Here is a 23,878-nt window from a genome sequence, read left to right as displayed (position 1 = left end):
TCAGGGCAACTGGAGGACAAACTGCTTAATAAGTGGGGCTAAAACTGTTTTCCAAGTGGGGAAAAAACACACAAAAAACAGATTCCTATACGGGGCCCCCAAATCAAGTGCAGGTAGATTAAAGACCCAAACGTAAAATGCAAAACTTAAAAAATTTTTAGAATACAGATTTCTTTTATGACTTCAGGGTAAAGACATGTTAGTACTGAACTAGTAGTTCACCTGTGACAATCCAGGCTGGTGAGCTTTGCGGGAAGAGACCCCCGGGCAAGGACAGGGGCTGCCCTCACTCTGGGGGTTTCCAACTCTGGGGGGCGGGGCGCACAGATGCTCATCATAGCAGTTGAGATGTCACCTCTTCACGAGTCAGAGCATGGTGTACAGGATCCTCAAAGGTGAAGAAAAAGCAGAAAACACACATGCTTATACTACTACAATAGTTCATTCTGAGATCAAGGAATGGCATGGACACAGATTAAATGGTATCCATGTAAACAGAAAAAAAACAGATGAGACATTTGACAAAGGAAATCCTAGTGAAAAGGTAAGAGGAAGTGGGAGTGACTACGGACATGTCGTCAGAACCTGAGTGGGTCCCCAGCCTGTGACCCAGCCCAGGAGGCTGAGGCAGGAGGATCGCCTGAGCCTCGGGGTTTGAGGGCAGCCTGGCAACAAAAGACATCTGGAACCCAGGGCAGGAGAAAAAACCAAGCCTTGCAGAGTGCCTGCCACGTGTCATGAGCTTCACAGAACCTTCCAGGGCCAGGGCTGGGGCGCAGTGGTGGAGCCCTTGTCTAGCACGTGTGAGGCGCTGGGTTCCATCCTCAGCACCACATAAAAACATAAAAATAAAAAACCAAAATAAGTTAAAAAAAAGAAAAAGAGGGCTGGGGAGGTAGCTCAGTTGGTAGAGTGCTTGCCTTGCAAGCACAAGGCCCTGGGTTCGATCCCCAGCACCGCAAAAAAAAAAAGAAAAGAAAGAAAAAGAAAAGAAACCTTCCATGTAAAGTGTGAAGCATTCCAACAAAGGGTTTTAATGTAGATTTTTTTTTTTTTTGCACCCATGATGTGGATTGCTAAATGTAATAGTCTGATTGTGACACTGAATAAATGTATCTTTAAAAAATAAAGAAAAGAAAGAAACCCTCCACGTGGTCTTGTGAAACCCTTTAAAGCACATATCACTACTGTATCCAAGACAGGGCTCAGATCCTATAAACGGTGCAGTCAGTTCTCCTGACTCCGAGGTCAACAGTCTCCCCATTATAAAACGCTGGCATTAACAGACATAGTGGGGCGTGGAAGCTAGCACACATGCGTGTAAGTGGACAATCATCAAATAGTCCAGGGCTGGGGAGGTAGCTCAGTTGGTAGAGCGCCTGCCTCGCAAGCACAAGGCCCTGGGTTCGATCCCCAGCACCACAAAAAGAAAAAAAAAAGTCTAAGAACTGTTTGCATAGGCGACAGTTGTGCGGTCTTCTAGTCCAGTAGTGGTAATGGGCTCACCCAGCTCTGGTGGCAGAGCCAGCACCAGCCAGTCACAAGATTACGGGGCTGCTTGATTCAGCACGGTTCTGCAGGAAAAAAAAAACAAATCAGAATTTAAAAAACTTCTCAAGCTACTGCTTTAAGTATTGGCCCATTTGTACAGGACTCCCTGAACCTCGTGATGGTGCTGGTTATCTTCTTAAGCCACCTTCTGCCATGAAATTCGACGTGGGGAAAATTCAACATCCATTCCAATAACAATTTCCTTCCACAAAATATCTTCCTCAACAAACATGGAGTGATCTACTTTCCTCTTTTGTGAATGTCTGCTGATGGGGTTAGGTATTATCAGCATCTAGAGGACACCTGGGCCTCAGCCCTCGTGGAGCTCGCGAGATTCCTCAGGGGGGCTTATCTTCTTGGGGGCGCTGGGCTTGGAACCCGGGCTGGCCACGCAAGCGCTCTGGCCCTGGGCCGCCCCGCCCTCCTGGGGGTCTCCCAGGGGTCCTGAGTGGCACCTCCTCCGCACCGGGGAAAACCTGAAGCAGACACGCTTGTGCCCTTTCAAGCGTTCGGAATTGTGATTTTCAAGGTCGTATTTCTCAAAACACACAGTCAACCAAAATAATGTAGCAACAAAAATGCTGACATTCTTAAAATTATAAAACAATGAAAATGAAAGCGTGTAGATTTCTTGTGGAAAAGAACTGAAGCAGGACGGGGACCGGGCAACGCAGACAGGAAGTTCTTCCATGGGAACCAGGACTCTCAGTGTTGGGGAAAGAGGATGCAGACATAAAAGAGGTTAAGTAAAGGCTACGTGGTCTTGGGCCTGGATTAACAGTCAGTATAGCTCATGAGACACTTTGTGTTTAAGGAAATCTATTTTTATACTTGTACTATTCATAATTTGCTTAGAAATTCTATTATTTATACATCATACCTACTTAGAACAAAATTTAAATCTTGTATTTGTATTTGAACTTTATTAAGTACTAACTTATGTCATATGCATATGATCTAAGTATTTATGCATTATTTATATATGTATGCAATAAATGTAAATTTATGTTTATGTACATAGTGTACAAAAGTTTTTAGCTACGAGAGCTACTTTAGTAGCTTTTTAGGCCTTTTTAAAGGCCTTGAGAGAATGACAGTCAGAAGCCATGACACACACAGCATGAGACGCTGCTCAGAGAGTACAATTTGGCGCTAAAAGGAATCAAGGTTTCTTGGCAAAATGGCAGATTTCCAGCACAGGATGTACAAGACCAGACGTTTCATGCCAGATCTTGTCAAACCAGGGAAGCTATTAAAGAGTACTAGGAACCCACCAAAAGGACGCCACAGACAATTTCAAAATATTTAACTAGCTACAAACCAGGATGGTCTGACCAAGAAGAGCAAATAAAATAGACATCAGCAGTTCAAACTTGTTTACATTAATGAGATTGCCTTCTGAGAAGGACAGGAAGCTAACTCTCATTTTGAGAACTGGTAAGTAATGGGATTAAAAAAAAAAAAAGTCAACCCTTCGTCCTGTCTTTCCTACATAAAGGCACCACTAGGTGACCAGTTTCTCTTCATAGACATATCTAGTCAATAAATCAAGAAATGATGAACAGAAATCTCACCATTATCCAGTTCCTCATAAGTTAATGATCTAAAGACACAAAATGTGACAGGAAACATGTACCAGTGGAAGAACACACTAACCACCTATGAAATACCCAAAATACCACACCTGGATCTGTGCAAGCCTGTAGACACAACAGCAGCAAAATCCAGACAGGAAACTTCTACAGGTCGAACCACCCAGTGTCCTTGACAAGTCGTAGAGGTCAGGGGAAAGGATCGGATTACATGTAGATGAAAAGAAACAAAAATCAGACTTTAGGTGATGCCTATGGGTTGGGTCACAACTAGGTACAGGGAGGCATACCCATCAGAGTCAGGGGGCAGGTACTTCTAGGGAGGAGCCGTGACTGTAGTAGAGAACGTGGAAGACCAAGGTGCGGGGAGCTGGCAAAATTCTGGTTTTATTTTTGGTACCAGGGATTGAACCCAGGGGCACTTAACCACTGAGCCACCTCCCCAGCCGTTTTTATTTTTTATTTTATTTAGAGACAGGGTCTCACTGAGTTGCTTAGGGTCTTGCTAAACTGCTGAGGCTGGCTTGGTACTGGAGATCCTCCCGCCTCAGCCTTCCGAGATGCTGGGATGACAGGCATATGCCACCACACTCGGCTAAAGTTCTATTTCTTGACCCGCTGGAGAAACAACTGCTGTTCTGTTGTTTATGTAATGTTTTGTTTCTGTACTATGTTATACAAAATAAAGTTTTTTAACTACAAAACATTTTTATTATGGAGTATAAATGCAAGCAAAAGACTATGTAATTTACATATTCTGTATGCAGTTGAAAAAGACTTAAAATGGAGGCCCGCATACCCATCCCAACCTGGGGGCCAATCCCAACCCTATTTTTTTTTTCCTTTGGTGGTACTGGGGACTGAAGCCAGGAGTACTCGACCACTAAGCTACATCCCTACCCTTTTTTGAGACAGTCTTACTGAGTTGCCAAAACTGGCCTTGAACTTGAACTTGGGGTCCTCTCATACACACCTAATAAGAGACGCTTACAAGAGAAGCTTTATTTATTTTTGGTAGTTCTGGGGATCGAATTCAGGGCCTCATGCCTGCCAGGCAAGCACTCTCCCACTGAACCACATTCCCAGCCCAGAGAAACATCGAATGCGATGAGCATATCCTGACACCCAACAGCCACTGGGCTCCAGGCAATAGACTCTTTACTCTTACACAGAGAACACAGCAGTAGGTATGAACGTGGACAGATGGCAGGGCCAGCCTGATGTCCCTCAGAAACTGCATCAACTCCAACTGAACCTGGGCAAGTTTCTCAGGGTTGACTTCACCCTGGTAAACTGGGCAGATGTTAACAGCCCTCCAGAGCGGCGGGGTACAGCCCTTCTTCACAGGATCAGCCTGGCGGCAGGAAGCAGCAGGCTCTTCAGGGCAGACATGGAGATGCAGTTCCCAAGGAGGCTGAAGGTTCCGAGCTAGGTGGAAAAATCCAGCGCTGACGAGGTGGCATTAGCTCTCTGTGATCCCATGCTTCCGAAAGACCAGGGTCGCAAGTGTCTGTCACCTTCTCTAGCAGAACTTGGAGAGGCTCAGGACTCATCTTTCACTGAGAAATTCTTAAGTACCAGCTGCTTTAGCTGATTGGTGCTCAGACACCAGGACAGATACTTTATGTTTGATCCCTAAGCAGGTTTGAACTCAGTGAGAGTCTTCAAGGGTCTGGCTCCTAAAAAAAGAAAAAAAGTCATAAATGTATGGAAAAAAATAACTATGTTAGATGAGTTTGGGGAAATATACTCTTACACACTGCCAATGTAAGTGTAAATTTGTGCTGTCTTTTTTTGGGAGGGGAGGTACCAGGGATTGAACTCAGGGGCACTTAACCACTGAGCCACCTCCCCAGCCCTATTTTGTATTTTATTTAGAGTCAGGGTCTCACTGAGATGCTTACCACCTTGCTATTGCTGAGGCTGGCTTTGAACTCTCAATCCTCCTGCCTCAGCCTCCAGAGCCACTGGGATGACAGGCGTGTGCCACTGCACCTGGCCTCGTGCTATCTTTATGGAAGATAATTAGGCAAAATCTGTTAAAATTACACATACACATGACCCTTTGACTCAATTCCACTTTTAGGAACTTCTCTCACACATGTGGAATATTTAAGCAAAAGGTTATTTATTGCAGCGATCTTGTAAGAGCAACTATCATATATGACTCAAGTGACTATCAATAGCAGACTAGTTAAATTATAATGCATGTGTACAACAGACAAAATGAAGAAGCCCACAGCCATCAGTGGGTCTAATGTAAACCCTGTCAACACCGCAAAAGCATGAATTTTTATTTTTTAATTTTTTTTTTTTTTTTGGGTGCTGGGGATCGAACCTAGGGCCTTGTGCTTACAAGGTAAGCACTCTACCGACTGAGTTACCTCCCCAGCCCCAAGCATGGATTTTTAAACATTTGTTTTACAGAAAAAGAAAACCCATTCTAAAATGCATATAATCCTAAGGAACTCTGCACAGCCAAAAAAAAGTCTTGAAAAAGACAGCAAAGTTGGACAGCTCGCATTTCTTGTTTACAAAATGAATTACAAAGCTACAGTCATCAAAACAGTGTGGCACTGACATAAAGACAGACTTGTATCACCACAATGGATGAACAGGGAGCCCAGAAACAAGTCCTTGCCTATCTGATCGAAGAGTTTTTGACAAGAGTGCCAAGACCATTCAATGAGGGAAAGGAGTCCTTGAAGCAGAGGGTGCTGGGAAAGTTAGATAGACAGACAAAGGGTGACCTCAGGCCCTTGCCTCGCACCACAGGCACACATTAGCCCACGACAGATCCAAGGCCTGAATTTGTGGATGTGGGTTTGGCGACGCTTTCTTATGTAAAATCAAAGGCACAGGTGATGGAAGAAAAACAGACCCACTGGATTACATGAAAACTGAAAATCAAAATGCAGTAAAAAGGCAACCCACAGAACAGGAGGCAATATTTCCCAATAATGTTTGGTAAGAGGTTACTATTCAGAATATATAAAGAACCCCTAATATGCAACAACAAAAAACTGAGTTAAAAAATGGGTGAAGATCTTAATTTCTCCAAAGATACACAAATGGCCAAAAAGAACATATGAAGATGCTCAATCTCTGTCATTAGTGGAATGCAAATCAAAACTACAGAGATGTGCCTTGTTCCTATTACTATGGCTACTGTGAAAAAGCCAGAAAATAACACCTGTTAGCAAGGATGTGGGACCATCAGAACCCCCTTCGCTGATACTAAAATGGTGCAGCCACTAAGGAGGACAGTATGATGCGTCCTCAGAAAATTAAAAATAGAATCACCACGCGATCCTGCAATTCAACTTCTTGGTATACATCCCCAAACTGAAAGCAGGTGTGTTAGCTGTCCACCCCTCCATCCCTCTCTCTCTCTCTCACACACACACACACACACACACACACACGCACAGGAACTTGAGATAATTAACTTATGAAGAGATCAAGGTTATTTTGCTTATGGTTTTTGAAATTCCAGTCCAGGACCAACTGCCCCATTGGCGTTGGGGCCGTCACAGTGAGAGCACATGGAGAAGTGAGTCTGCTCACATCACAAGCCAGGGAGCAGAGGGCAAGGAGGGGCAGGGTCACACAGTCCCTTTCAAGGGCACCTCAGCCATCCGACTTCCCTTCACGGGTCCCACCTCCCAACAGTGCCACCTGGGGACCACGCCTGTAACACATGGGCCTTTGGGGGACATTTAAACCAGAGCAGCAGTGTCTCAGAGAGATACCTGTGCATCCATGTGCATGGCAACATTGTCCACAACGGCCAACACATGAAGGCAACCGAGTGTCCACGGGTGGATGAGCAGTTAAGCAGTGTGTGTCATGTGACAAGACATCACTGGACCGTAAAGAGGAAGGGTACTGAGCAATGTGCCACGCAGTGCACAGGCTGAGGGTGTTGTGCTAAGTGCAATGAGCCAGTCCCAGAAGAGGCACGTGCCCTGCTTCCACTTACCGAAGTACTTGGAGTGATCCAATTACACAGAGAGGTTAAAGGTTATCAGGGACCAGGGAGAAGGGGAACGGGAATCACGATTTCATGGGTGCAGAGTTTCAGTTTATAGTAAGGCGTCCTGGAGGTGGATCCTGATGATGTCGCACATCATGAACGCATGGAACACTGTTGAATTGTACACTCGGGAAGGGGCGAGAAGGGAAATTTTGTTTTTGTGTTATTTTACCACAATAAAAGGTTAGGAAAAAAAGGAAACCCCCTCACATGCTGACACGGAATGCTCTTTGGCTGGATCACGCTGTCACTGCAGTTAAGCTTGGACCTGCCTTTCGGAATACCCTTCCATGTATGGCTCCGAGTTAGATTTGACCAAGAGGAATTTGTACCAAATTCAGCAGCAGCAGCAAAGCTGTGGTCGTTACTCAATAAAGGTCTCAGGATTCAGGTACAGGGACAAACTCAGAGAAAAGCACCCGGAGGGCTTTGGGTTGTCCACATTCTCCTCCAATGCCCGCCGGCTCCGCTTCCTCAGCAGCCCGGGATCCAGAGCAGCAATGGCGGCAGCAATGGCGCAGAGGCGAGGGTTCTCCAAGGACAGCTCCCGTCTGTGGTGCCACTTCTCCAGAGGGGTGTGTTTGGTTTCAGAGTCACTGCGAGCTCTGACTGTCACCACACCCGTCCTCACGAAGCCTGGCTTGTCTCAATCTCCAGCTCTCCTCGGGCCTTCATTTTCCCAGCAACGTCAAGTGAGGAAGGGCCAGTTTGTTTGATATACGGACCGTACACACGTAAGAGCTCCACTCCTCTGACTGGCCCGTGTCTCATCCAGTCCTTAAAGAAAAAAAACAAAGAAAAAAATAATGAGGATGCAGAATGGTGTTTATACCACAATATGTTAAAAAAAAAAAATCAGGGAGAGGTGGGCACTGTGGTCCTCGCCTGTACATTCCAGCTACTCACACAGCTGGAGGATCGCAAGTTCAAAGCCAGCCTGGGCCACTTAGTGAGAGCCTGTCTCAAAAACAAAATAGAAAGGGCTGGGGATGTGGCTCAGTGGTGGGAGTGCCTGCCTAGCACGTGACAGATGTTTGCAAGGTCCCACGCTGCAAAAAATAAACAAATAAATACATGTTTTCTTAGATATGCAAAGTCTCCCAAAGGATATAAAGACATTGGAGGGATTGTTTTCTGTAGGTATCAAGACTACATACTCTTCTGTACATTTTGAATTATGAAATGTTACTGCATTAAGTGCTTTAAAAAATCCCTTGAGTGAAAACAAACATATAGTAGTCATCTTCATTTAGTTTAATTTTTTAAAAGCATCCTATTAGTTGTTGATGAACCTTTAATTAATCTATCTATTTGTGTGGTGCTGAGGATGAACCCAGGGCCTCCCAGGTGCCAGGCCAGCGTTCCACCACTGAGCCCCAGCCCAGCCCCTCTTCATTTTAAACTAGCTAATAAGCAATTAGTTTGCCATCTGAGGCTAAATCGGTACTACTTATAAAGATCTCTCATTTTCACAATCTTAATTTCCTGAACTATTAAGCAAACCTAACCCAGGGTTATCTGACAAATGAGAAATTAAAAATAATAAATATAAATCACTATTAGCTAGTTTTTATTCTGAAAATTCAAGGACATCTCATCATCAGAAAGTTTAGTAACAGAAGACATCAAACTAAGCAAACAGAAGAGAACAAACATTATCATCTCAAAACACCAGAAGAGGCATTTTGCAAAATACAACACTAAGTAATGACAAAAACTCAAACTAGGAAGAGAACACCTTTAATAAAGGGCAGCAACCAAAACCTACAGCAGGGCTGGGGCTGGGGCTGAGTGGTCAGGCACGTGTGAGGCACTGGGTTCCATCCTCAGCATTGCACATAAATAAATCAATAATGTGTCCATCTACAAATAAAAAATGTTTAAAAAACCTATAGCAAACATACTTAAGGAGACTCCTAAAGCAGTCTTACTAAAGTGAAGATCAAGGTAAGCATGCCTGCCTTCAAGCCCGCTATGCCAGGGTACGGCCAGTCTAAGGGGGCAGTGGAGTGCACAGGCTGAAAACTCAGGCTCTGGTACCAGATGCCCGAGTTCATGTTCTGGCCAGCGGACTAACCTTGAGTTAGTTAATCACCTTTCTATCTCCCACTCTACTTTTCATGTATGTATGATCTATCGAAATGTACACATGCATTCTACTGTCATGTACAACAAATTAGAAGAAATAAAAAATAAAATAAAATACACAGTAGTACCTACACCTGGTGTTTTGGCTCAGAGGATGAAATGTGCTAAGTCATTCAAAGCACTTAGGACACCCAGCACACACTAAGTACTGAATGAAGGATCCGCAGGTGACAAAAACACTTTTTTCCTCATTTTTAATTTCTTTAAAAGACAGACTAGTTTAAAGCAAAATTAAAAATGGATGCATCTGTGAGGTCTTAAGAGGAGGTCTTAAGGAGGCAGGAGAAGGATGTATATCCTTGTAAGTTGCTGCCATTCGACGTGAAACAGTACGATTTAAGGGTAGACCGTGATTGAATATAGACGCATGTTTTTATTGATTTTTTTTTTTTTTTTTTTTTTTTTTTTTTGCGGTGCTTGGGATTGAACCCAGGGCCTTGTGCTTGCAAGGCAAGCACTCTACCAGCTGAGCTATATCCCCAGCAGATGCATGTTTTTAAAGCTGAAGTAAACACACACACACACACAAAGTTGGCAGATTTAACCCAATCACTTTTCCAACTTTATTAAATGTAAATGGACTAACATTCCCCTTCAAAGGCAGAGATTGTCAGGCCAGATTAAAATGCAATATCCTACTGCACGCTGCACACAAGATACTACTGATATCAAGGCAGGTTAAAGGTGGTAATGAGAAGGTGCCATGCAAACACACATCATGAGAAAGCTGGAGTGGCTGCATTAACATCAGGGAAAGCAGACGTCAGAACAAGAAGTTTCAAGGGGGTGGGCTGGGGAGATAGCTCAGCTGGTAGAGTGCTTGCCTCGAAAGCACAAGGCCCTGGGTTCAATCGCCAGCACCGCAAAAAAAAAAAAAAAAAAGTCTCAAGGGTGAGGGGAATAAAAGGGAAAAGCAAGCACAGAGTTTCACCGTGACCACAAAGATAATTAAGAAGATCACAACCCTAAAGGTGTGTGCATCTACTAACAGAACCTCAAAACACATGAGGTGAACACACAAAACTGGGCTGTAATACGAGTTTCAACCAATTTGAAAGGATTAAAATATTCCCCAATATATTCTTAGAAACTATAATCAAGTTAAACTGGAAATGAAAACAAAAATAGGGGAGAATGTGCAAATATTTGGTAATTAAACAATACACTTCTAAGTAGTCCAAAGGTTAAACAGAAATTGTAAGAAAATTTGGAAATATTTTGAAGAGAATGAAAATGAAAACATTAAAAACTGTGAAATACTGCTCAGGCAGAGCTTAGGGATAATTTTATCACTTTAAAAGTTTCTATTTGAAAACAAAGTCTAAAAGCAATTATAGAAGTTTCAACCTTTAAACAAATACTAGGAAAAATTAAACCAAAATTAGTTAGGCAGAATAAAAATGTCAAAATCAATTAAATAAAAAACAATAGAGAAAAATTAAGAAAAATAGATGTTTTAAATTGAAGAAAGCAATCCATAAAATTGATAAACTTTAGTCAGACTGATTTTACTACTTTTACCAACATTGTCCTAGTGCTCTTAAACAGTGTAATGAAGCACAAAAAATAAAAATCATAAAGACCAAAACAAAGATATGAAACCACCCTATTCACAGAAAACATTTATGTGTAAAATTATTAAATACATAAAAACACTATTATAATAAGTGAGTCCAGCAAGGAAAATATATAAAAATCAAGCATAGTTTCATAAGTTATCAATCCCTGGGAATTAAAAAAAGATTTAAAATAGCATCTAAAAATATGAAATACTTAAAGATAGATTTAACAAAATATTTGCAAAGCTAAGTAAGTGAAAATATGTAACATTCATGAAAATTCATAAACTGGCAAAAATATTTCCTGTCTTCTGCTTTTGGTGTTGATTGGTTCCTCTTTTTCTAAGGCTTTGAGATGTAATGCTGTCATTTTTTCATTGACTTTTTGTTCTTTTAATGAATGAAACCAATGCAATGAACTTTCCTCTTAACACTGCCTTCATAGATATTTTGCTATGTTGTAGGGGTGTTCTCTTTTACCTCTAAGTTTTTCTTTTTTATTTCATCCCTAATTTCTTCTGCTCTCCTTTCCTCATTCAATAGCATATTATTTGGTCTCCAGGTTTTATTTTTTATTTTATCATTGATATCTAACTTCATTCTGGTATGATCTGATAGAATGCAGGGAAATATCTCTATTTTTTAAATTGTATTTGCTAAGAGTTGCTTTGTGGCATCAGATATGGTCTATTTTAGAGAAGGATCTATGTGCTGCTAAGAAAGCATATTCACTCGATGGATGGAATACTGTATGTATGTCTGCTAAGTCTAAATTATTAATTGCGTTTTTTAGTTCTATGGCTTCTTTATTTAGTTTTTGATTTGAAGACATATCGATTGCTAAGAGAGGTGTGTTGAAGTCAGCCAGTATTATTGTGTTGTGGTCTATTTGATTCTTGAGATTGTGAAGGGTTTGTTTGATGTACGTAAATGCTCCATTGTTTGGGGCATAAATATTTATGACTATTATGTCTTGCTGATTATTATTCCTTAAGCAGTACAGAATGTCCTTTTTTGTCCCTTCTGATCAACTTCGGCTTTAAGTCCATTTTTATCTGATATGAGGATAGAAACCCCTACTGGTTTCTGCAATTCACTGTGTGATGTTTTCTCCTATGCTTTCACCTTCAGTCTGGGGATGTCTTTGCCTATGAAGTGAGTCTCTTGGAGACTGCCTATCCTTGGGTTTGTTTTTTAATCCAATCTGCCAGTCTGTATCTTTTGATTGATTAGTTTAGGCCATTAATATTCAAGGTTATTCTTGAGATATGGTTTGTATCCCCAGTCATTTTGCTTTATTTCTAGTTTTTAATTTGAATTAGTTTCTCCTTTGATTGACTATTCCTTTAGTATAGCTCCTCCCTTTGCTGGTTTTCCCTTTTTTTAAAAAATTTCATCTTTATGGAATATTTTGGTAAGAATGATTTGTAGTGCAGGCTTTCTAGTGCAAATTCTTTTAACTTTTTCTTATCATGGAAGGTTCTTATTTCATCTTCAAATCTGAAGCTTAATTTTGCTGGATAGAGGATTCTTGGCTTGCATTCATTTACTTCCAGAACTTTTATGTTATTCCAGGACCTTCTGGTTTTGAGGGTCTGGGCTGAAATCCCCCTCCTGCTCCTCTCCTTACATAATCTGATATTTTTATCTGACAGCCTTTAAAATTCTATCCCTTTTTTGTATGTTAGTCATTCTCATTATAAATGTGCCTTGGTGCAGGTCTTTTGCAATTTTGTACATTTGCCGGTAAGCCTCTTGTATTTGATTTTCCATCTCATTCTTTAGGTTTGGGAAATTTTCTAATATTCATCCCATAGCTCTTGGAAGTTCTGTTCATAGTCTCTTAACATCTTCTCCCGTGTTCAACTCTATTTTCAAGATTACATATTTTGTTTTCATTGCTTGAGGGTCTTTCTTCCAATTGGTCTAGTCTGTTGGTGATGCTTTCTATTAAATTTTTAATTTGGCTTATTGTTTTATTTTGAGGATTTCTGCTTTTTTTTCCCCTCCAGAATCTCTTTATTGAAGTCATCTTTCACTTCCCATATTTCTTCTCTGATTTCATTCCCTATACCATCTTTTACTTCACAGATTGGTTTGACTATGTACATTCTAAACTCCTTTCCTGACATTTCTTCCACTGTGGTGTCAATGGATTCTGTTATGAGAGTATCTTGGTTTGTTTGGGTGATTTTGTTCCCTTGCTTTTTTATGTTGTTTGTGTTTACCAATCTAAGAATATGGATTTGAGGTAGTAGAGTTCCCACCCTGTGGACTCACAGTGTCCCTGAAGGTTTCCAGTACCTCAATGTTTAGGGGGAGACAAATAACAACAACCACCAATGCAAACAATATACAGCATTAATCCAAATAGTTACTACAATAACATCTACAATTTTAATTATTACAATTAACAGAAATGATATGATCAGTTATTACTTGCAATAAAAACAGCAAGTTTGCAAAAGGGTTTACAATTTCAATTGGTGGACAGGGAGAGAACGAAGTGATATAGGATGTGATGATTATGAGGGAGGAGAAGACAGAAGTAAAAAATTAAAGGAAGAGTGAAAGAACAATCAAGATTGGCTATTAGTGGAAGAAAAGAGAATCAAGGGGAACAGAAAAAATACATATATATAAAGTAGTAATTTAAAAAATAAAAAAGAACACAAAACTAAAATATAATAATCAAACATCCTAGTTCTCAAAAAACTATCCACAAAAAATAACTGGCTTCAAAAATGCTAGAAATGATGGGCTGGGTGGCTCCGTGGTACAGCACCTGCCTAGTACAGGTGAGGCCCTGGGTTCTGTCCTCAGCACCATGTAGAAATAAATAAATAAAATAAAAGTATGGTGTCCATCTACAACTAGGGAAAAAAAGCCAGAAGTGAGAAAAAACAAATATGAAAATGTATAAATGTCTACATATCATTAAGGTCACAATGAAACAGAAAAATAATTTTTTTTTTTTTGAAAAAAGGAAAAGAAAAAAAATCTTGATGAAAAGTTAACAAATTCTTTCCATTGGAGTTCAGAGTATTCTCAGCTCTTCTCAGCAGTTTTAGGTGGGGTCTTGCAGAGCGTAATGCTCCGCCCTCTGAACTGCTGGAGAGAGAGAGGTAATACTGTAGGCGGAATTCCTGGAGGCAGGGTTTAGACTTAGGTAGGCTCCAGGCTCTTGGCTGAATGCCAGTTGGTCTGGAGATTTTCAATCGGTGCACCTCGAGTGCCCAGTACTTGCTGGTCCACACTGAAAGACTGTACCCCAGGGATTTCCCCTGGGTTCCACTTGTGTGGTGGGAGAGCCAATTCCTAATCATCTACATCACCTGCGGACCCCATGTTTCCTGATCTCAGGTTTAGCCTCCAATCTCTCCCCACCCAGGCCTTCTGAGTTCCTGGCCAGATGCATCTCTACCTGTTGGTCCTGCAAGCAACCAGATTGGAGGGGGAAGGGTAGACCCAGGTGGGTTTCCACAACCGGTTGTCCCCTGTGTAAACCTCTCTCCACATTCAATTTTTTCCTGGTCACTTACGCACACTCTATGTTGGGTGGTGTGTGTTTACTGGGCCTCTATTTCGGGCCAAATGGGTTTGCCAGGAATTGGCTCCCTCAGCTGCCAGACCCATGCACAGCAGTTGCAAAATGGTCCCTTCCTCTGTCCTCCATACACCACCTGGACAGATGGAGGCTTCTTTCCCCGCACACAGATATCATGCAGCACATCTTTCAAGTTTGTTGGGCAATGTCCTTGATCTTGTGCTCTGGCCAAACATGCCTTGGGCCTCCCCAAAACGCGGGTTCCTTTAATTCCCTTATCCTTCCACTTTGCTCACGGAGGGACCTCTCTGGCTGGTGCTTCTGGCCTGACCATGGCAGCAGCTGTGCCACTGAGGGTTTTTTCCTTATTTTATTATATCCAACCTCCTTTGTCACCTGTCTGATTTGGATGTCCAGTTCTATATTCCAGTGAATTCCCCCTGCTCCTGCTTTTTCTGTTCACCCACCTTTTTTTTTTTTGCGGTGCTGGGGATTGAACCCAGGGTCTTGTGCTTGCAAGGCAAGCACTCTACCAACTGAGCTCTCTCCCCAGCCCTGTTCACCCACCTTATGGAGAAGCTGCTTGTCTGCTTTCTTGGTTTCACCCCATGGAGCAGCCAGGAACCCAACCTCTCTATTTTGCCATCTTGCTCTTTGGGATTTACATCTTATTTACATTACTGCACCTGCTCTTTGGAAACATAAATGGTTTTGAACACTTATTATACATCAGGTAATGTGTAACAAAGGTACTTTAATTACTTCACACCCTTTATTCCTTTAAACCAATCTGTTGTAGACAGATCTGTCTCCTTTTTTAGATGCATCAATTGTGCAACTGACAGTCATATGTATCCTGAGTTGGAAGAGCCAAGATTCAGGCCCAGGTCTTTCTACTCTAAAGACCAACCCTGTCTTTCCCACAGTGGCACAATGCTTTGTCCTATGCTTTTATGTTTCACAAAATTAAAGCGTTCTTCATGGAAATACTTTCAATCAAGATCATCCTGGAAAAAAGGGGAAAAATGGAATGACAAAATGCAAAGGAAACAAACGAACACTAGAGACCGCAAAAAAAGTGTGCAAAAACATGAAATGATGCATGCAAATTCTGACGGTTCAAATTCCTTGGGAGCCTAACAAGTCTTCAGATTCCAGGTAAAGAACCTTTACTTTCTAGGGGGGGAAGTCTTTGACCAGAGTTGTGTTATACCAATTGACGCACTCAATGTTTCACACACTGTTCAGAAATCTTTTAGTCGGCCTCAGTAAAGTGCACTTCCATTTTTATTATAATGAGCTGTGTACTCTACAACATACAGGGAAATTCTGAAATTAGAGATTGTAAGGGGCTGGGAGAACTGGTTTAGTTCAGCTGGACTGTTTGGATGCAAAGTTACCATTGAGGACTAAAAGTCAGGGCAAGGAACGACAGACATTGCAATTAGGAAGAGCGTTTCTGGGCATGTGGATCAGCCTCCCGCGGAATCTGAGCAGACAGAACCCGGGACGGGGCAGAACCCAGCATGGTCGACCTCAAGAACCCGTCAGTCTCCAATGAGGACTCTGGAAGTGGGGTGTCGGTTGAGAAGGGCCTCGTCTCAGAGCTGTGAGAGTACAGTACTGATAGCCGCAAAAACGCCTTCCAGGGAACCGACTGAAACACTCACCAGAAAGCGTAGGCGGCACACACGCCCCGAGCGCCAGCGGCTGGTGGGAGAAGTCGCTGAAAGCCGACGGGCGTGCGCGCTCGGAGCTTGCGCAGGCGCAATAGAAACCACTGGAGCTCCCGCGCGTCGCGCAGCTGCAATGGAGGCCTCGTGGGCCCGGGGTGGGGCATGCAACTGGGCGGAGCTAGCCTCCCACTGGCGCGCTGACGCAACGGGTAGCGGCGGAAGGGTGTAGACACGCAGGCGCGGCGGTGGCCCGAAGGTTAGGGAGGCGGGGCCGCGCATGCGTCTTGAGAGGCGGTAGCGGCGGCGGTGGCGGCGGCAGAGGCGGCGGTAGCGGCGGCAGCTGTGAGGGGGTTCCGGGAAGATGGTGCTGATTAAGGAATTGTGAGTGGGTCGGTGGGCGCGAAGGAGGGTCTGGGACGACGACGGTGGAAGATCCACTGACTGAGAAATGGCGGAATATTCCCAAGACGTAGTGAGCTCCCGGCCGGCCGCTCCCCGGGCGCTCCCCCTCTCCCCGGCGTGCTCCCCCGGCCCACCCTAGGGCCCTCAGCGGCGCGCCCCACGGACCCTCCGGGCGTTGCCGTGGTAACGCGGCCGCCCTCTCCCGCCGGGCGCTGGCGGCGGCGTGCGGGCCCCGGCGCGTGGCTCTGGAAGGCGCGGCCGGGAGTTTCCGCTGGGACCCGCCTCTCCCGCGGCCCTCCCCACCCCCGGTCTGGGTCTGGGCCCGTTCCCAGGCCCGCCGGTGGGTCGGAGCCGCAACTTCCGGGGTGGGGGAAGACGCGGTGGTCTGACAGTGATTTGTCGCCCGGGGCGGAGTCTGCTTGTCACCCGCGGGAGATGTGATTGCCAGGTGAAGGCATCGCCGGCTGCGCGAGGTTGGCGCCCCGAAGTTCCTGTGGCAGCCGGTAGACCTGATAAGCCGCGCTTCGCCGGGCAGCTGGCTGCCTTGGGAGGGGTCGCTTGGCTCTCGGGGCCCCACCTGCTTCACGGGGTTCAGGTGAGGGCTCAGACACATGCCCTGTCAAATGGAGGGGCTTTGTTGAGAACTTAGGTTTTTCCCACGATCGGAATCTGTTAACATCGCAGAAAATCTGGTTGACAGTGGATGTTCAGCTGTCACACCTGGTTCCTGACCTCAGCATCCCTATCTTGGGCAGCTGGGAAATTTTAGTATGGCCCATTCTTTATTTTTAGTTTTTATCCCAAATTCATGTTTTCATTTTAAATTCTTAAAAAATTTTTTTGATTTAATTTTAGCTGTTGCCAGACATCTTACTTTTAGCGTTAATTGTCCAACCTTTAAAAAATCACGACCCAAAGACACACTGCCTTTTCAGAATAAGAATCAGAGTCTTCACAACAGCCTCCAAAGCCTTACACTACTTTTTCCTGCTCTAATCCCGTTTAGTACTTTTCCTGTGTCCAGACCAGCCTCAAAAGATTCCTTGCTGTTCCTTCACTGATCTACATATGAGCTCAGTTAAGGACCTGTTTGCTTTTGTCCCTCTGCCTGAAGTTCGCATCCCTCAGCTCAGTTACTCACTTTTTTAGGTCTTTGCTCAAATGACACCTTCTCAGGGAATTCCTATTTTCCTAGGTGTATTCTCTCTCTCTCTCTCTCTCTTTTTTTTTTTTTTTTGTACCGGGGTTTGAACTCAGGGGCAGTCAATCACTGAGCCACATCCCCAGCTCTATTTTGTATTTTATTTAGAGACAGGATCTCACTGAGTTGCTTAGTGCCTCGCCATTGCTGAGGCTGGCTTTGAACTCATCATCCTCCTGCCTCAGCCTCCTGAGGTGCTGGGATTATAGGCATGTGCCACCCTGCCTGGCTAGATATATTCTTAATACAAGTAAACTCTACAAATTTTCCCCTTTTTCTCACGCTCCTACCCCCAAATTTTAAATAGTCCCTAGCATATAGTAGGTGCTCAACAAACATTTGTTAAATGAAGTGATGAAAAGCTACAACTTTTGTCAATTATAAGAATTCTGTGAATAGATATTTTTGCCTTTTGCTGGAGTGAAGTTTTCTGATTAAAGCTCGTTTATAATATTGAACTTTGGGTTTATATAAAACTTTTCTTCTAAGTATTTTATAACAATGTATCATACATTTGTTATTTTAATATCTGATGTAGTTAGTAGCAGATATTAAGACAGATTGAGAGTGTAAAATAGGAGGAAATTGACTTGGCCCAAACCACTTAGAGAGTAGTAGAACTGCTTTTAGATCAGATGTATAGTCATTTCTTTCTTCTATTGAAATTATGTTCTCCCTCCAAAAATGTGAATTAAGTGTTCATTTGATCCTTTGACAATTATGTAAGTAGTACCAAAGTAGCTCATAGAAAGTAGTTCCCACCGAGAATTTGCACACTAGCCTTTTTGCAGATCTTTCCTTTCCCTATGAAAATTGGAATGAACTGAGATAATGAAAGTTGAAGTGTGCCCAGAGTCTAATTATTTTTCATAAGCTGTGCTTTGCCCTTTTGGATGTTTACTTCTCTTACTTCTCTTGTGTGTCTCTTCTAGGTTCTCCCCCACCTTATAGACTTTTCTTTAAGTAAAGACTATTTCTTATTTAAGCATTCCCAGTGTCTATTACAGAATATGGCCCAGCATAGTCTAAGTTCTCTGTAATGTTGAATGAAATAATGATTCTTCCTGCTCTCCAGTCAACTTTCTAAAATTGTTTTCGGTCAGGAGCAGTGAATAGGTCATTCCTATATAAAGATATTGGTAAACTAAAATATTTTGGCAAATATTTGTTGTCCTACAAAACTCTATTTTTGATAAAAATTAAAAGGTCAGTAATGACTTTCAGGGTGGGTGAGTCCCCATCCATTTATTACTAAAGCAGTAGAGGTTGCCACTAGTGTAATGGAAAAAATTTCATGAGGATTTTCAGAGAAGTTTGTAAATTTTCAAATTACTCTGAAAATTGAATTTTGCTTTTAGAATAATATTGGAAGATCAAAACTTGTCAGTTCTTTTTCTCATTTATTTTATTTTATTTTATTTATTTATTTATTTTGCAGTGCTGGGGATCGAACCCAGGGCCCTGTGCTTCCAAGGCAAGCACTTTACCAACTGAGCTATCTCCCCAGCCCCCCATTTATTTTTTACTAAGCAAATCTTGAAGAAGTTTCTTGACTCATCACTCTGAATATCTTAATCACTTTCGTTTTGCGAAAGATGTTTCTTTGAAAGTGCTACTAAACAAAAATAGGGGATCTTCATACCAGCACATATTTGTTGAAATTACTCAATTATGATTCTTTTTGATTTTGTGGGACTTCAGGGAATATTTTTCTTTCCTCTTTATCTTCCTCTCTACAGACCTCTTGGTTCAGGCCTTTCTTAATAAGAGCCTCCCAAAAGACGACTTTTCCTCATTTTCTTTCTCCTCCTTGCTTTTAACCACCTCCCGCCGACTTCCTAGGTCATCTGTAGTTACAGCCTTCCAGGACTCCTTTTTGCCTGATTAATTCATTTCATTCTTACCCTAGTGTTCCAAGCCCCGAAAATGTGTCCCAACCTCTATCTTTTTAACTTTTCCTCTCCAATTTTATGTCCTGTTTACCGAGACAGCTAAGATGATTAGCGATTTTTAGTTATGGGGGGACTTAGAACAAGTTTATTCTTCATGAGAATTGAAACTAGTGACCGTTGTAACTTTGAGATTGTCATCATTTTTATGTCATCATTTATCGGTTTCAAAGAGAGCGACAAATGACTCCAAGTTGAAGGGGAGGGAATAACAGGAGACAGGTTCAATTCATGTTGGAGATTAAGGTGTGTGAACATTGAGGTAAACGTTTGAGGGCATGTGGAGGGAGGAGGTGTAGTGCTGCTGTAATGACAAGAAGATGTAATATTCTGGGGCATAATAATGCCCTCTTCACGTTTTGTTAAAGAAAGACACTAAGAATGTCTAGGTTAAAAAAAATCATCACTAATAGTAGCAAGAAACTAAATGACTCTAAGAGAAAAGCAAAAAGAGGCTGCAGCTAAAGAGAAATTGGAGTGAGTAAAACTGTTGGGCATTTTCTATAAAATGACAGTGGAGGTGACTGTGAGGTTGTTTGCTTTTTGTGTTTCTCCCCCCTCCTCCTTTTTATAAAAAAACTAAGAACTAAGTAGGGGGAAAAGGAAGTTGCTATTTTGGAACTCAGTATGAGACAATTAATATACAGAGATGACATTGATTTTCAGATTTTATGGTAGAAACGGTTAAGGGTGGAAATAAGGGATCGCTCTGTAAAAACCTAGAGAAAATGCATTCTGATATATAATAATATACCATAATGTATATATTTTAAATAATTCTTCAGTGCAGCATTGTAGTTAAAATGGAGCTATAGAGATATCCTTTTAGTATGTCAAATAACAAAATTCTTGGACAGGATTAAACACCTATCAACCTTATTGAGTCTACTCTGAAAAAAGTTATTGTATTTATAAAGTTCAAGGTAGTTTCCTTAATAAAAGGGTTTTTTTGTATTAATTTGAAAGGCTCCCTTACTTTTACCTTATTAAACTCGAACAGTTTGTAGTAGAGAAACAGTTTCTGGAAACATTTTTTTGTGAAATTCAAGACGTGTTCTGTGAGAAGTAGCATAAAATGCACGGTGTATAGATGGTCAGTGAAACCATCTAAAATTTTCACAAGGGCGTCCTGACAAATAATACATTCTGTACCCTGCAGTTTTCAGTGATGAGTTTTTTCTTGTTTCTTTACTCGTAAGAATTGCTGCAACTGCATCTTTGGGGTCCTAGAACAATGAAGACACTCAGTACAAATGATCATTGGGATTCAGGAGAGATAGCTCTTTTTCTGCAGTTTAAAGACCCTTATTTAGGGTTGTAGGAATTTCTAAGACTCATGCATAAATGGCATAATTTTATTTTCAGATTTAAGAGTCCTATGTGTTTTAGCATTGAATTTAAAGTAAAAGATCCTTTAAATCTAGAGTTCCGTGTGTTAAAGTCATTCAAGTGTAATATGTATTCTTTTCTTTTATCATTTTAGCCGTGTGGTTTTGCCATGTTCTGTACAGGAGGTAAGTCTTTCTTCTGAATCATTTTATTGGTATGATTTGCTTGATATGTTAATGTAAACTCATATCTTGGTAGTCTTCATTTTTTTATTCCCGTTTTGTAGCAAAATGAATTGTGGTGTTTTACAGTTTTTCAGTTGCAAACAAATTTCTGATATGCTGCCTTGTTTTGGCAGTTTGAAGAATAAACTCCAGCTACTCAGGAAGCTGAGGCTGCAGGATGGCAAGTTCGAGTTCAGCCTCAGCGTTTTGGAGAGGCCCTAAGCAACTAAGCCAGACCCTGTCTCAAAATATATTAAAAAGGGTTGGGAATGTAGCATGGAGATAAAGTGCCCTGGGTTCAGTTCCCCAGAAGAATAAAGTGTAACCAGTGCAGGGATTCTTTCTACACCATCTGAGAGAAGTGAGGCTCCAGTCTCAACTTAAGTGCTTCTCAGGTTAAGTAGCTTGCTGCCTAGAAAATCAACTGCGTTACTCAACAGTTAAACGACATTTTAAACATTTGTCTTTTCTCTTTTTTTAAAAAAAAATTTTTGTAGTTGTAGATGGTTACCATGCCTTTTATTTTTTTTTAATGTGGTGCTGAGGATCGAACCCAGTGCTTCACACATGCTAGGCAAGCGCTCTGCCACTGAGCTACAGCCCCATTTTTCTTCAAGCCAAAATCAGCTTTCCCTTAATTCTTGACTGTTGTTCACACGTCATCCCTCTTGGGCAGTGGATATCAAGCCTGCCCTGTTCTACCTGTGGTAACCCTTCAGACCTCCTGATGGTGGCTCTCCTGCCATCTCTGCTACCTGCCAAGACCTTTTGTTCCATTTTCAAAGGTCATAAGGTTAAACATCCCAGCACATTTATCTGGCTTAATATAACATGACCTCTAGACTTCTTAACTAACTGGTCTCCCTACCGCATGTGGCATAGTTGTTTCTTTGAACTGAAAACAGTATTCCAGACAGTCTGACCAACCTCTGCCTGTGAGAGCTTATTGTCTTCCTTGATTTGCAGGTGCCATAGAAATATATCACCTACAGAGGACCTGTGTCCTGCAGTTGCCGCCACCTGTAGTAGAGCCAGAAATGATGAAAAAAAGCAAAGACTGTCTGTAAAATTAAGATATGTGTAGCAGACCTCATAAACGTTCTGGGCCCTTCTTGCACACAGTTCCTGCTTGCTTATCTGGTTTTCCTAGAACCGTCAGTAGATTAGAAGCAGCAAATTGGAAGTGAGACAAAACAAACTGATAACCTAAGACGTGACAGCTGACGGAAGACCAGGGGAAATTCAGGGACTCAGAGAGCAGCTGTCTGGCACTGTTTAATGCAGACTTGAGCACAGCTGTATGAACCTCAGTAGTGCCTGAAGTTTCACTGTGTTACAACACAATTGAGACAAGTCAGGACCCCTATTTATTTGCACAATTGACTATTTGAACTTGAGTGTGAAACTTGACATTTGTTTTTGTTAGGGTATTTTTTGTTTGCTTCAGCTGGTTGAATCAGTTTGTTGAAATCTTTCTGAGTCTTGGTATTGTCAACCAAAATAATCACTGCCTTTTGTTATATTCAGATTTAATAAGCATGTCTCCTGTCTCTACTGAGATTATTCTTAAATGAGAACAGGAGGGAAGCCTAGTAGCATGCCACAACTTATCAGTACATTAATCACTTCTTTTGGATATGGTTATTTAGTTGTTTCTGTATGAGTTTTTGTTACTCTGTGTTGATCAAGACCAAATTTACCTTTTGATTGAGACATTTTCATCCTATTCGTGTATGTGACAATGTTAAATGGTACATTTTGAAGACCTTAAGACTGTGGCATGACTAGACTAACCCTAGTGGTGTATCAGCCCTCTTTGCGATCTAAAATCTCTGAATACTTATTTTTGGAGCATTAAAGAAGTTTGTTTGGTTCCAGCTTCCTTAAACCCTTTCAAATTGAATAAGATTGTGTGTGTTTTAAATTAATCTGCCAGATAGCATCATATCCCCATGAGTTTTTTAGATAAGATTATTTTCAGTTTATAGTAACCCTTATTTTCTCAAAATTTTAGTTTTGAATTATTTAGTTATTGGAGATATATTTTTGTGCCTTTACTTTGATAATATAAAGGAAAAAAAATATGCTTCTTTAAACTGTCTTCAGTGGAAGAAAGAAGTTTAGTCAAATGTGAAGAGATTGGAGCTGGTTCCGAGCTGTGGCTTGTCATTAGAATGCATTAAACCATGAGAACTGTGCCTTTTGCTGCTCATGGGACTTGGTAGTGGCAGAGATCAGTGCTGTTTCCTCACGGGTGTTGGTGCGGGCCGCTGAGGGTTCAGATTGACTAATGAAAACGAAACTCGTCAGCAAGGAACTGCCTTTAATGGTAATACTTGTATATTTATAATACTTTAAAAGCAGTTCCTGTTTACTAGAAGACTTTGTTTTAAAGATCTGATTCTGGGTATCCAATACTGTTTCTGTTTAGTTGAGCCAGGGCCAAATTGGGATGTCATACATAAGTCATGAAAAGAAAAAAAAACAGAGTTCTAAAGTTTGGACCCTCATTGTTCTTTGAATCTTCAAGCTTTTCTTATTAAACTTTGTATCCCTCCTCCTTATTGAGAACAATATTCTGGTTGCCCAGCTTTAATTGACACAGTAACCGTTATATTCCTGCCATACTTTCTCAGAATTTTGTAAAGTTAAATGTGATATGAT

The 23,878-nt window shown here is 41.8% G+C and overlaps 1 protein-coding gene and 1 long non-coding RNA gene across 5 annotated transcripts in view; one reads left to right on the top strand and one right to left on the bottom strand.

Moving 5' to 3' along the window:
• Window positions 1-1,441: 1,441 nt before the first annotated feature.
• LOC124990372 (uncharacterized) lies at window positions 1,442-16,171 on the bottom strand. Of its 3 annotated transcripts, XR_007109760.1 has the most exons (6): window positions 16,104-16,171; window positions 15,001-15,119; window positions 7,126-7,956; window positions 4,597-4,822; window positions 3,236-3,314; window positions 1,442-1,574 (listed from the first exon to the last, which is right to left on the bottom strand). It is a non-coding gene; the product is annotated as an uncharacterized LOC124990372 (long non-coding RNA). The 3 variants fall into 3 exon arrangements; XR_007109759.1 differs by lacking the exons at window positions 1,442-1,574; window positions 3,236-3,314 and having other exon boundaries at window positions 3,902-4,822; window positions 7,390-7,956; XR_007109758.1 differs by lacking the exons at window positions 1,442-1,574; window positions 3,236-3,314 and having other exon boundaries at window positions 3,904-4,822.
• Window positions 16,172-16,362: 191 nt separating this feature from the next.
• The window catches only part of Pitpnb (phosphatidylinositol transfer protein beta), a 61,247-nt gene continuing 53,731 nt past the window's right edge, over window positions 16,363-23,878 (top strand). For both annotated transcript variants that reach the window (XM_047560354.1, XM_047560356.1), the window contains exons 1-2: window positions 16,363-16,490; window positions 21,145-21,175. In XM_047560354.1, the coding sequence (XP_047416310.1) occupies window positions 16,471-16,490; window positions 21,145-21,175 (51 nt within the window). In that variant the 5' untranslated portion in view covers window positions 16,363-16,470. The remainder of the gene's footprint in view (window positions 16,491-21,144; window positions 21,176-23,878) is intronic.

This window comes from Sciurus carolinensis, chromosome 8 (genome assembly GCF_902686445.1).
Source record: "Sciurus carolinensis chromosome 8, mSciCar1.2, whole genome shotgun sequence".
Classification (NCBI taxonomy): domain Eukaryota; kingdom Metazoa; phylum Chordata; class Mammalia; order Rodentia; family Sciuridae; genus Sciurus; species Sciurus carolinensis.
The sequence above is the reverse complement of the archived record's forward strand: the minus strand, read 5'-3'. Positions and strand labels throughout refer to the sequence as shown.